Here is a 15,342-nt window from a genome sequence, read left to right as displayed (position 1 = left end):
GTTGCACGGGTTCATCAAACACCAACCAGGACCTGCTGAAGGTATTGGCACAGGAAACTCAGCCGGTGCTCAGTTAAGCAGGGTTACCGAGACAGCGCTTAAAATGAACATCTGCCATGAATGAATCTATAATGCGCATTTTCTTTAAGGTAACAAATCTGGGGCAACAAACTATTGGCTACAGACAACAGCTACAATTTTGCAGAAAATATCCAAATGTGAACGTGACTGAGTAAAGAGTCGCTGACCAATACCGCGTCATTCTTAGAAACAACTTGATTCCAAAAACTCGAATTAACCATTCAAAGGGAAATTGCAGCACAAATAAACGATCAACAGGCCTTAAATGAAGGAAGAGACAATTTGCAGGACAATGTCTACTAAGAGAGAACAATAGTGGAAGAAAACTTACACCCACCAGACCAAGCATCATTACCAGTAGTGATAATAAATGAAGAAACTCAAAATAAAGACCAGAATAATTAACATATTGATGAAGTGCATTTTAAACTTAGAACAGAGTTTAAGGACGGTGGCAGAGTACGGAGGCACAAACCCCTCAATAAGACGAGCTCAAATTGGCCATGCTTGTTAATGCTGCTAACTTAGTTATACCTGATTACACTCTTACAGTTACGGCACTTGAACAGCTTCATTTAATAATCTACTGCGATTCGGTTACAGATCAGCCAATAACATGCTTACCCACACTCTATAAACTAATTACATCTTGCATTACAGAACGTAGTTACAGACATTGTGACCAAAATAGCAGTTCCACGGCAATCCTTTCAATATTCTAAGGTTTCTCCATCATGAATTGTCTAGAAAAAACGAAATTATGTCACATTTTTTCCAGAAACCCAAACAAATCCTTGCTCTAAGCTCCCTTTTCTGGATTACACGAACAATTGATCTCTCCTTCAACTGCCTGGAAGAAATTTTAAATTGTTCTATTCCAGATAGTTAAGAAATAAACGTAGTCTTTCAAAGACTGCTCTTAGGACAGCCCTGCACATTCATTTAGTTTCTCTATTATGAACAGTCTAGAAGAAACGAAATTATTCACATTTCCAGTTTCAGAAACTCAAACAGGTCCTTGGCATCCTTTTCTGGATTACCCAAACAATTGATCTCTTGTTCAACTGCCTGTAAGAAATATTCAATTTTTCTCTTCCAGGTAGTTGAAAAATAAAGGTAGTCTTCAAGTCACTTCACAAAATGGCCTTCAAAGAAATTGACGTTTTGTCTTTATGCATGCATCCTTCACCTTATTTTAACCAAATCATCGCCAAATAAAACTAAATATGCTTTTAATGTCCACACGAAAATGTACAATATAGTAACACATTAAAAAGTACTTTAAAATGGCCGGGCTTTGCGCTCCCTAAATTATCAGCTCCAAGGCACTAAATTATCAACTTTTCGTTGTCAGATGCCAAAACGAAATTAAATTAAAATTTCAACACCCACTGTCCGAACGCGAAATGATAATGTCGTCATTATGCGATTGTTTTAAGTGTGTTTGTTTAGTCGAGGGCCAAATGTACCAGATTTCTCCCCATATTAGTTGATTTTTTATTGATTATCTATCATTAAATATTCCTACTTGGCTGTTCATTAATGCGAATATCTTTGAAAGCAAAAAAAGTATATAGGTAGATGGAAGAAAAACTAGCATATTATTTTGAAGGTTATGGACTTTGATGCTCAAATTGCATTCCTTGTTAGGACAAAGTCTCTTTTTTGCTCCAAATACTTTAAATTTTAAGTCAGGTTTTAATTGTTTTAAATAAACATTACCAAAAATATTTCAATTTGTTCAATTGTATTTCAAAGAAATTATAGTCTGTTACTTTTACATAATTTCAAACGAAGTTTAATATTTAATTTTTTTATTAAATCAATAATAAACATGATGTTCTGTTTAGCTGAAAGAATTCAAAAAGCTTTTATTTATTGGTCTGAAAATTGTTGCGCCTTTAACGCTGCAGCTATATTTATTAAGAGAACTCCTGGAAAAAATGTAAGTTATACTTACGTGAGGTAACTGATTTTAAAATTTGAAGAAACAAGATGGGTGGCAAACAAAAACAAGGTTCTGCGTAGAGTACTTGATGAAGCGGCACAAGTCAAAATATTCGGACATCTTGCTGCGAATCCTACAATGTCTTTATGCCAAGACTCAGCGTTAACAGAAATTTTTCATGAGTCTGTTCTTAAGGTAGGTTCAATTGTCAGGAATTGACAAGAAGCTATAGTAAAATCAGATCAAAAAACCGCTTATTTAGATCATTTTGTTTCTCCTCACAAACAAATATATTTCATTTACTTTAAAATAGACGGCAAAATTATTTACCCAACCTAGAAAATACAACTAATCAGATATTTTTTTAAACTTATTATTATTAATTATTATATTTGTTTTTTTATTTATATTTTACGTTTAAATTGCAGGGAGGAGATGAGTCAGACGTGGCCAATTTGACACCGGTAAGTAATTTTTAATTAATATAAACTTCTTTGAGCACGTGAGCGTGAGCACAGCTATTTACCTGTAAGTGATAAAAGGCGTTTCGAATAATATATTTGTGTCCTCAAGAACATATTACAATTAAATGTAAAGAATTTATATTAAAATGAATGATCCTTTGCTGCAAGAAACAAGTGAGTGACGAGAACTAAATAAAATTTAATTAAAGTTAAAGATCTGCCGATAAAATGAAAAATATAAAACGGAATAAAATAATAATGTAGTGTATACGTATTCAGGCGGTTATTAAAATATGCAAAACATTCAAATATAACGTTGCATAGGCACGAACGCTAAACTTTTCGCTTGCTTTTTTATGCGGTGCATAAGCAGATCCTTTTGTTGCGATAAGCGGAACTTATTAAGAAATTTATTAACAAACCTTATTACACAGGAAGTGTTATTACTTTTATGGAAGGATAGTAGTTATTGATATTGACGTGTGATGATTTGTCTGAATAATTCATTAATTTAAAATTATCTTTAATTAGCACTTAAATTATCACTTTTTTATTTTTCGGTTCATTCATCTAGCCATTGTATTTTTCGAGACTGCATCACGAATATAGGTCTAACAGACATAACAATTATGATTTTTTGCAGCTGTCACCGTTTCTTGCATGTTAGTTTCCAATCTTTCTCGTCATTTAGTTGTTACAGTTTTTTTTTCAGATACATCAAGAATAAGAAAATAAAATAAATCCAAAATAATAGCGAAAGCATAGCTCTAATAAAATAAACAGTTATTATTTCAGTATTAATTCTATTTTTGATATCAATAATTTTTAACCCTTATGACGAAACTCAAATTATTACTCAAAATATAAATTTTTTTAATTGTTTTGATTTTAATAATGTCAGAAGTCAGATCCTAGCCAATAAGATTTCAGCTTATTCTTTTATATCCCCACTAAAACCATTTCTGGCGTGAAAATCTTTGACCTCTAGGAGTCTTGAAGAAGGTTGAGTTCTTGGTATTTTTGCCAGTTTTACTCCAATGAAAACTTTTCACCTTTTTGGGTCTTTTAGTTCGTGGGTACTAAAAGCCATACTGCAATAGTGCAGGATTATAAGCGGTGTAGTTATATCCCAACTTTTTCAAGGTTCTTTATTTAGTGTCTAGTTTTGTGTTCCCGAGAAAAGGCCAATTCCATTTGTAAGTCCTAATATTCTCATTTGGCATCTTGGTTTATGATACTCTACTATATTACACATGTAATTTTATATAAGTATACTTAACCATACAGTTAAATTTTAAACATCAATTCTTATATCTTCTTACTGTATTGGCGATTCCTCAGTGGTATTGTTCCACTTTCAGGCCTTTTTTTCTTGGTATGGTTTTTATTCACTACTATAAGAAGTAGAAATCTCCACTCATCTACTCCAATAACTTCCACACCATCTACATTGACATCTACTGTTAAACCGATCACCCCGGGTCCTCCATCTCAATCATGCAGCCCACTTGGAGCCAGGTTTGATCAATGTTTGTGATGTATAGTGAACCATGCAGTCAGTAAACCAACGTCCTATCAATATTTATTAGCTGTATACTGCTGCTTACTGTAGTATGTTATATTAAATACTGACCTCAAAATGACATTTTTAGCACCCTGATTATTAGATTTCACTACTACACTGTTGTTTTGAGATTTTACCATTGATATAGACACTATATTTAGGAAGGGCAACATTACTTGTTTTTAAAGTAATAAGTAATAAATAAATACTAATACGTCCTCCTATACATATAATTATTACTACGATCCACTAAAGTGGAACAATGAATTTTATAATATGCAATGTAAAACTGTAATCTTAGTCCAACCGAAAAAAAAATAAATTAGAAGAAATATGAAAGTAAATATAAAAATTACTCTATAATAACACAGCTATGAACGAAAAACCTCTATGAAGTAATGCAGTAGTATGTTGTGGTATAATTAACTTGATTCTAACTTAAAGAACGCTGATGAGTCTCATCCCTAAATATTATTTTAGATCTTAAATATAAAAGCAAGTTCGTATCTAGAATTTGATAAATAAACATTAAAAGAAGATACTTAACTGTTGTATCTGTCAACACAACAACAATTCAACTGTTGTATCTTTGATGAAATGTGGTCAAATTTCTTAAGTCCATAAATAAATCGACAACAGTTATTTTGCATCCTTTGAAGCCTCATTTTTTTTTAACCTGAGTAAGACATGGGTAAAAGAGAGTTAAACCGTAAGTCAATTTTGATAAATCATATCTTTCACATAATTTTTTACGCACTTTAAAGTTCAACATATGTTTGTTTGCGTATGAAACTTTTAAACTTACATATGACCTTTTACTTAGTGTTGAAATATGATCCTCAAACCTAAGCCTTGTGTCATATACAATTCCCAAATTTTCAGCTGTGTTCGAATAGACAAGCTGCTGATCCTCCATCTCAAAATAAATGTACCCCCTGAGAAACTGAGTTGGGGCTTGATGTGAAGAGCAAGACCTTGGTTTTATCAGTATTTAACCTCAGTCCATGCTTTTTACTATACTGACAAATGTTAAATAAGTCACTCTTTATTTCGGTTTCTGCATCATTATAATGTTTAGGATTAAACGTGTATAACACTTGTGTGTCATCGACATAAGACTGTATTTGGGTGTATCTACTTGTTTTATTCATATCAAAGGTGTATAATAGAAATAACAGAGGTCCCAAAATGGACTCCCAAAACTCCCCAAACAATCCCAAAACCCTGGGGGACTCTTAAAAAAGCATAGCACTTTATCGACTAGACAGACCAAATGAACTGAGCACTTCTCTATTTACTTCCCTAAGTTCTAGCATTTAGGTCACCTAGTAGAATTACTTCTTTCCTAGATCCAATACACCCTACCAAGTCCGCTAAATGAATCTTTAACCTCCTATTTTTTATCTTCAGAAGATTCCATTACATCTTAGTCACGTCCTTATAGCTTCATCTCAACCTTTTATTTATCTGTTTTCATTTCTTAATATATCTCTTCTTTATCAGTATACTGACCCCTGCTGTTGCTCTTCTGACTTATTCTACTCCACTATAGAAACTAAACATATCTTTGATCTTGCCTATTTTTGTTATTTTTTTTTTCCATAATTGCAAATCTTTGCATCCTTTTATATTAAATTTCTCAGACAATAAAGTCAAAGGAGGAGTTGGATGTCCTGTGCTGGCATTTGACAAGGTAAATCATTGTGAACTTTTAAATAAATTGGTTGGTTTTATTATTTTGAAAAAAACATAATTTAACTAAATGGTAATTATCAGGAAAGGGTATCGTGGTTAAGATTGGTATTTGATTCTCAAATAAACATATGTCAACTTCAGGAGTCCCTCAGGGTAGTAAACTTGGCCATTTACTTTTTTTTTTTGATGACTTATCTAAGTGGGTCTCTTTAAGAGCTAATATCTTAAATACCTTTTATGATTCCAGCTGTTCTAAACTTCGTTGAATTCAGAACAAGGAAACTAAGAGAAAACCGTTGAATTTTTGCAGATAGTGCCCATAGAAGCCGAGATATCGTTTTCCAAAGTATGAGTTTTAGCAGCATATATATAGAAACTAAAAATTATTATCTCGACTAATAAAGGAGTTACAACTTTATAAATAGTCTCGTTGAATTCAGAACGAAGAAACTAAGAGAAGATCGTTGGATTTTTGCAGATAGTGCCTATAGAAGCTGAGATATCGACTGCCAAAATTTGGGTTTTTGCAGCACACATATGGAAACTAAAAATTATTATTTCGGCTAATAAAGATCCTATAACTTTGGAAGTAATTTCGTTGAATTCAAAACGAAGAAACTAAGAGATAACCGTTGGATTTTTGCAGATAGTGCCTATAGAAGCCGAGATTTCGTTTTCCAAAGTTTGAGTTTTAGCAGCATATATATAGAAACTAAAAATTATTATCCCAGCTAATAAAGAAGCTATAACTTTGGAAGTAATTTCCTAGAATTCAGAACGATGAAACTAAGAGAAAATCGTTGGATTTTTGCAGATAGTGCTTATAGAAGCCGAGATATCGACTTCCAAAACTTAAGTTTTTAGTGCACAATATATGAAAACTAAAAATTTATATCTCGGCTACTAAAGAAGCTACAAATTTGGGGATAGTTTCGTTGGATTTAGAACGACAAAACTAAGACAAAAACGTTGGACTTTCGCAGATAGTGCCTATAAAAGCCGAGATATCGTTTTCCAAAGTTTGCAAAATCAGTCCTTTCTCTTTTTTTTTTTCAGTTTATTTATTATACTCGTATCTCTAATCTCATTAAAAATAGTCTCCTTGAAAGAGAATATGTTTTCAGGCACATTCTAAATAAAATAGAGAGGGTCAGCATCTGTGTTTTCAATCAGTTCGAGATCTACATTAATGAAAAAATCGTTGAGTTGATCTGGTGAAATATTGGGTGGTTTAAACTTCTGGCTTGGTATATTTTGCTGTTCATGCATTTCTGATGAGATGTTCTGATAAGATGAGCTTCTATTTTAGCTGCTCTTATAGATAACTGGTAAGATGTTCTGAATTGCATGTACTGTTGCCCAGTGTCCTCCACTGGGTATTGATTCAGATATTCTTTTAGAAACTTCAAGACTTCTATGATAAAGTTTAAACTGATCTCACTAACAATTGAAAAAGTGATGATATTCCTCTTTGGGTTATCGACCTATATACAATCTTGGTCAGGCCAGCATCATTGGTCTTTAACCCTTTCGGCCCCAATGGGACAAATAAATCCCAACAAACATTTCATAACATCCGTGGGGTGCTATCTGTCCCGTTTTTAATGAAAATTGTTATTAGCGGGTATTTTAAGGTTTTAACAATTTTTCGACAGGCAGCGACACGCTTTTTGGAGGTCATTCTTGTTGTAAACGCCGAAAAGCGAGTACGTTGTTGGTTTTTGACACTGTTTTTTTACAAATTTGATAGTTTTTGTGTGGTTTTTGAAGGTAAGTTCAGCATATATAATAGCAAAGTATTTTGATGCTTTTTTTGTTTTGGTTTTTGCATTTTAGGTCTAATATTTGGCTATGGGATATATGTGTCCCAGTGGGTTTTCTGATAGAGTGATTTATATCCCAATGGTATTTTACAGTATGTCAAGAAAGAAGTTGACTAGGGCAGAGCTTCAAGATCTTGCTGACAATTTAGAAGAGTTTCAAATAAAAGTCAATGTATCATACATCCTTCAATTGCTGCAAATGCCTCCCCTGGACATATTGACTAAAATTTGACCTCGAAGTTTATTTACTTTTATTGCTGAGTCTACAAACCAGCAAATCAAAATTTACAAAGAAAATAAAAAAAGCAGGCGACTTTCACTGATGCAGGGGAGATTATGATTATTATTGGCTGCACATTAGTTATGTGTTTCAATAAGGTGCCAAAACTTCGCCATTACTGGTCATCGCATCCATCTTTGGGAAACAAGGCCATCAAATCGGGCATATCCAAAAACAGGTATTTATTTTTACTATACAAGCTTTATTTCAATAATCCAGTCAAGCCAGAAGGGGCCAGTAAGATTTACTATGTACAAGAGCTTCTATCTTGCTTCAAATATACGTTTCAGAAATATCGATCCGACAGTACAAGTCAAAGTATTGACGAGAGCATGGTGAGCTTTAAAGGAAGATCTTCCCTGAAACAATATATGCCACAAAAACCTGTGAAAAGAGGCATAAAATTATGGTCTAGATGTGATGCCAAAACAGGATATACATACGATGCAAATGTATATTGCGGCAAGGACGACGTTGAAAGGAGCGGAACTTTGGGCGAAACTGTTGTAAAAAATTATGTGAAACTATACAAAATCGAAACGTAGTTCTGGCCTTTGATCGATTTTTTACATCAGTCCGTTTGATGGATTCTCTCAAATACCCAGCTGTGGGAACAGCCATTATTACAAGAAAAGACATGCCAAAAAAATTCATCGAAAAACGAAAAATGTCTAGGGGTGAATGCGAGTTTTTATCAAATCAAACAAGCTCTATTGCGATGAAATGGCAAGATACAAAGCAGGTTATTCTTTTGAGTAACTGACATACCCCTGATATGACCCGTGTGAAGAGAAAAGACAAGTGGTATGGATCTGGCTGATCAGATGGGTGGTGTGTATGACTTAGGGTATAATGACTTACGTCGTACCCAAAAAAAGATACCCTTACTGGAATTTTTATTTCCCTTATCAGAGGACTTAATCGAAGAAGGACAACAGCAAACTTCAATCAAACTTCGAAGAAACAGTTGTGGAAGGCTATCAAAGAGATCAAAAGTAATGAAAAATGTGGGTAATCACCTTCCAATAGAAACATCGAAACGGCGAAGATGTGCTCGTTGCACTCTTCAGAAAAAAGAACGTAGAACCACTACTATTTGTGCAATGTGCGATGTAGGGTTGTGCAAGCATTGTTTTGCGCTTTATTGTTCGTCCTAAAATACTAACCTTTGCGGGTTGTCTTTTGTGAATAAAAAAAATAAAAATTTTGAAATACAAAAATGTGTTTTTTTCGGCCCTAGGGATATTTATAACCCACCTAAAAATCCCGCTGGGATATATTTGTCCCACAATTTTTTGCTCTCCCTGTATATATTTTTTTTATCTTAACTAGTATATATTATCAAATGATCTCTTAAAATACCATAACTCGCAAAAACATCCTTAAAATCATTAAAAATAAAATTGGGTCCCAAAGGGTTAAAGGGATGAAAATGTTCAATACTTATAACCGAAAAGCGAGCTGTCGATATTGGTCGAAATGTACTCCAGGCAAGACTTACATCTATTGAACCATATGGAATTCAAATATAGTAACTTTAATGCCATAGCTGTTTCCTAATGCAAGTAAATCGTGCTTTTGGCCTAATTCCTTATCAAAATGGACAGTAGTAGACCCTCCAAGAATGTACTAAACATTCCATAATTCGCAAATATTGTCTAGATTAATGCGTCTTGCAGAGAAAATATTTCTTAACAATTTTCTTAAATATGTGTGCATCCTCCAATTTTTAAGAATAATTGCAATTTGTCCTGAAAGTAGGTTTAAGGTTTATTAGTTGCGGTGGTCTAATGATGCGTCAGTCAATGCTTGGAATTTGGTATGATATGATTTTTTGTTAGATCTTAATAGTAACTTTGTGGGTTATTTGATTGGTAAATTCATATTTCAAAGGCGTTTTTTTATGTCTTATTTGAGTGCGAATAAATGTTATAGGCGAATGAGCACGGCATAGTTAAAGTTAGGTTTTAGGAACAAAATCAACTTTTTAGATTACACACGTATTTTCAAGCAAAATTTACTGAAATTTTGATTAACGCTTTTTTTAGGGTAAAAATAATTTTAATAAGTTACTATTTAAATTCACAATTATTTTAATTACTTTTATACATCCATTACCGGATTTTCCGTAGCACATTTACCCATTTCTTAACGTACATTTAAACCATCTAAATATCGAAAAGCCCAAAGATAACTATCTAAACATTTAATAATTTAGTCATAATAACACATAATGAATTAATTATACGGGACACTTAATATGCATGAGCCGCAACGGGTTATCAACTAAAATTTTCGTTCGCCAAGTCGTAATTAAAAAGCATTTATCGGCGTATACATTTAAAATAATGAGATTAATTGGCGTATTAGTGAACAATATGTTATTTTCGAAGTCGTTTACTGCATACAAATAATGTGCTTAATAGGGCACTTACATAAGGTACAGAGATCGAACGGCCCAAGACAATTATTGACCTAGTGTCATTCGTTTGAATGAATAATTATCAGCATAATTAATTTGGCATTGAATTTTTTTTTATTTGAAGAAATGGAAATTAAAAACATATATACAACACACATTTGTGTTACCCCCAACATCAAATTAGGTATCGTAGATGTGGTTCAGTAAAAATGTTTTATAGCATATATTTAGCTCCTGAATTTAACTGATGTAAGCATCGTATTATCTCACCTATAAAAAAATTATTTTACTGATGACAACTTGTAACAACTATTAAACCTAGGCATTTGTATTCCTCCATTCTTTTCAGAGGCATATTATTTAGTTTAATTACTGGATCTATATTTCATTTTCCTTTTCGAGTATAGTTCAGGTGAACTCTCTATATAATATTTATACTAAGTTTGCTACAGCACAATCAGTGTAAGTATTTAACGAGGTCATCATTAATAGCTTTCTAGTTCATCCTTATTTTCATCAAAATTTACCAAAACAGTGTCGTCAGCAAACAGGTCGTATTTTAGTTTTATCTGCAGATATATGAGACTTTTTACATATAAGAGATATCCAAGAGGATCCGAGACAGACCTTTAAGCAACCCTAACATCTAGATCTAATTCTTCTCTGTCAATGTGAGTCCAGGCTTCAACATTCTATTTCTAACACTAAAATTCTTTCTGCCTTTTGTGTATTATGACTGTAATAGTTTATGGCAAGGTCCACGAAAGCTCGTTTTGCACAATTTTTTCCGGAGTAGTTTAAGGTTAGCGATATCGAAGGTTTTTTGCAAATCAATATATACAACAAATTTATTTTTGTCAAAAAGAAAGCGATTGATTTGAATATATCAAAAAAAAAATATCAATTCAAAATTATTAAAAAAAAAATATATAGGGTTATTGAGGCCCTATCTACATTTGTGTTAAAATTTTTGTGCATTTTTTTTTTAGCTAGAGCCTAAGAAGTGTCAAGAATGGTACGTAACCGCCAGTAAGGGTGAGTTGCAGACGTTGCTGAGGTTGGCAAAAGATGAGCCGCGACTGGTCAATAAAAAGGTAAGTTATTTAAAAAAGTGTAGAATAATATCATGACCTTTTATGTGACTTTTTTTCGATTTAAAAAATGTATGTACCTTCATACCATAAGAATTAAAATTCTTAAAATACATTGTTGGGAAACTAGGGGTTTATTCCTAATAACTTTAAAGATAGTTTCGTATTCCTTGACAAATTTTAAAGATGATCAATAAACCGCTTATAAATGAACCACAATAATCTCCACTTTCCATAAAGTTTTTCCGGATTTTATTGCCTTGGTAAAAAAAAAAAAAAACGAACCATATCCATTTTTGTTATGCATCATATATGAAAAAATTCTTTTGGGAATATTTATTAATTTTTTTTAATATTAATATTTTAAAAATCAGTAATAAATGTTTTGTTAATTATATATTTAAATCTAAATTTAATAAAATATAATGTCTAACTCTCCAAAAAACTTAGTTTTGGAATTTTTTATTGATTTTACGATATTGAAATTTATTTGATAAAAATTTATCCAAGAATCAAAAAATTTAACAAACTACATAAAGTTTGTAGTTTTTCATTTGTAAATATTTCCGAATTTGCTTATTTTCAAATATAAATTAGCGTTTTAGGAATTTATTGAGCACTAGTTCCTTTATATGATTTATTTAAATAGAATGTATATGAAAGAATGATTTTTTTAAATGAAACGAAAATAAAAAAATTTATAAAAAAATTAAGGAAAAAGTTTTGAAAATTTTTAAAATACGTTACAATCATAGAAAAAATACGAATTTAGTTTTTGTAATAAAATGCTTGAAATTTTGTTTTTTAAATTTATAAATATTGTAGAAATTTTGAATATAGCTTTTAATTTTTAAAATATATTTTTGCTAAATACTTTATAGTACCGAAAATAAGAAAGAGTAAAAAACTGTAGGTAAATACTAATAGATAAATAAAAAAATACAAATCAGGCAACAATAACATTATTATAAGCCCACACTATTATAAGCCCCTTTGTTAATACTTTAGTCATGATGAAAGCTTATTGATTGTCTTTGGATTTATGGGTACTTAATGGTAATTTTGAAAAAATCACTTTTTTTACCCCTTTTTTTAACACCCTGTAGATTTTTCAGGAAAAGCCAAAAACGTGTTTTATAATTTTATTGGATTAAACTTATTATCCAATAAAATGGATTAATCTTATTATGCAATATTTGAGGAGTCTAGCTACTTTGGATTTTGGGCTACAGATACATTTATGATAATTATGCATAATTTAATGAGATACGAAGGACTTACAACATTAATAAATTAATTTTTTCCAGACCATGTACAATGTATTGCATGTATAATAAACCGTACATCGTATCCATTTTTGTTATGCATCATATTTAAGTAAAATTCTTTTAATTCTCTTTCGATTATAATGGCGGGAATTTAAGTACAAACTTAAAAAAATATATTTAAATCCTAGAATAAACAAATTTGTTATTTTTATTTTGAAATAAGCATTTTGGGAAATTATTTAACATTAATTTCTTCATTAGATTTATGGAAATATATAAAGTATTTATTTAAAAAAAGACGAATGAAAAATAAAAAATTATAGAAAAATTGTATACTTGACATATAAGGAAGAGTCAAAATGTATTAAACGCAATTATGTTATGAAAATTTAAAAGACAATTAAAAAAAAGAAAGTAAAATTAGTTAATGATACATAAAAAAAAAATTGAAAACTATTTAAAACCATTGAAGATAGTTAGTTATAAACCATAATGACAAATGAATTTTTTCCATTTGTTATTCCGGATTTATTTGATGTATAATAAACCGTAAATCGTGTCCATTTTTACATATGTAAAAAAATTCTTTAAATTCTCTTTGTTTTATAAATGGCTTGAATTTAGATGTATTTTTTGTTAATAAAATATTAATTAATTAAAAAAAAACGACTGTAATTAAATGCTTTAAATTAATTGATTGTTTTTTTAAGTATATACATACAGTATTGGCCATAAAAGTTGGAACTTAAAAATTTAAAACTTTTCCAATGTTTTAAATTTATATTTTTTTTGTACATCCAATCAATAAACATACTTATAAGTAAACAAAAGAGCATACCAGAATTTCAACCTTATCTTGTTTCAGACAATAAGAAATACTTTAAATTTTTGTGCTGGACAAAAGACTTGGAACTTTTTATAAAAGCACTGGAAGACCTAAAGCCACGACTGTCCGTGTACATAGGCGAATTTTAAATATTTCCCAGAATGGCCCATTTTTGTCATCCTCCAAAATTTTACAAAAATTAAATGAAGGTGAGCCTTCCAATATCTCTGCAAGAACGGTTAGAAGGCGCTTGTGTTCTGGTAGACTTAACAGCTACAGACCTGCTAAAATACCTTTGCTGCGGAAGAAAAATGTCAAGTTACGCCTACAATTTGCAATGTAACATCTTAACTGGACCGTACAAGATTGGAAAAAAGTGCTATTCAGTGACGAATCTAAGTTCAATCTGTTTTCCAGTGATGGAGTACTTCATGTAAGACGACCGAAAGGTGAAAGACTCAAGAAAAAGTTTATCCGACCTACGGTTAAACATGAAGGTGTTAATGTGATAGTATGGGGATGCTTTTTTTGTACTGGGGCAATACATAAATTTGTGGGGAAAATGGATCAATTTATGTATCGGGATATTTTGCGAAATATAATGAAGGCTTACACATTTGAGTCTATGCCAGTAAATTTTGTATTCCAGCATGATAACGATCCAAAACATTCGTCAAAATTGGTAAAAGAATGGTTGGACCAAGAAAAGATCACAGTTTTAAAGTGGCCGGTCCAGAGTCCAGACTTAAACCCGATTGAAAATGTATGGGAACATCTGGATCGCAAAATTCGGGCATCTGGAACATTCAAAAATGCTGATGAACTATTTCATAAGCTTGTTGAAGCCTGGACTCACATTGACAGACAAATAATTGAAAATTTGATCGAATCAATGCCCAGAAGAATGCAGGCAGTAATTAGTGCTAAGGGTTACCATACCAAATATTAATTATAATATTATGGTTTCAATAAGTTATGTTTTATGTCGTTTTTGAATAAAAATCAGTTAGTTCCAAGTAATTTGTCCAGCTTTTTTAAAATTTTTATTCGGAACTGGTACTGGTGCTGAATTTTTGTCAACATTTAAATTAATTAGCACTAGTTTTTTGTGTACAACAACTTTATAAAAAAAAAATAAAATGCTAATTAAAAGGCACACAAAATATAATAAATTTTCAAAAGTTCCAACTATTATGGCCAATACTGTATATTGTGTAAATGTTTTTTTAATAAATTCTATTTAAAATTTTTATATAATTTTTTTCATTTTGAATGTTAAAACCGTTATAAAATATAAAATATACAAAAAAAAATAAAATATGTAAATTAATTTACAATTCTTAACTATATCTATTTAAATATATAATAAAAACCATTGCCAAAAAAATTATCTTGGAAAACTTTTAATTCATTTAAATAATCAAAAAATTTAAGAAAGTTTACAAATACGGTTTTTGTAACAATATGCTTTAAATATTTTTTTTAAATTTTCTATTGTTTCTTTTAATAGCAATTTATTACTAATTAAAAAATAAGAAAGAGTAAACAATCTATTAAACGTAATTACGTAATAAAAATTTAAAAAATCAATTGGAATAAAAAGCAAAAATAGGAAAGAAATTTTATATTTTACTATTTAAATTGTTCGATGATATATAAAAAAAATATAAATTAGAAAAAAGATAAAACCACCCAAAAAGATCTACATAAAATATTTAAAATCCTTGAAGGTAATTAAAAAATGACTTACTGCATGTATAATAAACCGTATGTCGTATCCACTTTTGTTTTGCAACATATTTGAATGCTTGTGCAATATGCTTTAAATTTTGTTTTTTTTTTTAATTTTCTATTGTTTCTTTTAATAGCAATTTATTACT

General features: G+C 30.7%; 1 protein-coding gene across 1 annotated transcript in view; it reads left to right on the top strand.

Annotated features, from left to right (window-relative positions):
* Window positions 1–15,342, top strand: part of LOC126739971 (ankyrin repeat domain-containing protein SOWAHB-like) — a 344,656-nt gene that overhangs the window by 72,237 nt on the left and 257,077 nt on the right. Inside the window, exons 4-5 of the mRNA XM_050445806.1 lie at window positions 2,458–2,493; window positions 11,267–11,371. Of these exons, the coding sequence (XP_050301763.1) occupies window positions 2,458–2,493; window positions 11,267–11,371 (141 nt within the window). The remainder of the gene's footprint in view (window positions 1–2,457; window positions 2,494–11,266; window positions 11,372–15,342) is intronic.

Source organism: Anthonomus grandis, chromosome 8 (genome assembly GCF_022605725.1).
Source record: "Anthonomus grandis grandis chromosome 8, icAntGran1.3, whole genome shotgun sequence".
NCBI classification, from domain to species: Eukaryota; Metazoa; Arthropoda; class Insecta; order Coleoptera; family Curculionidae; genus Anthonomus; species Anthonomus grandis.
This window is presented reverse-complemented; position numbering and strand designations above follow the sequence as displayed.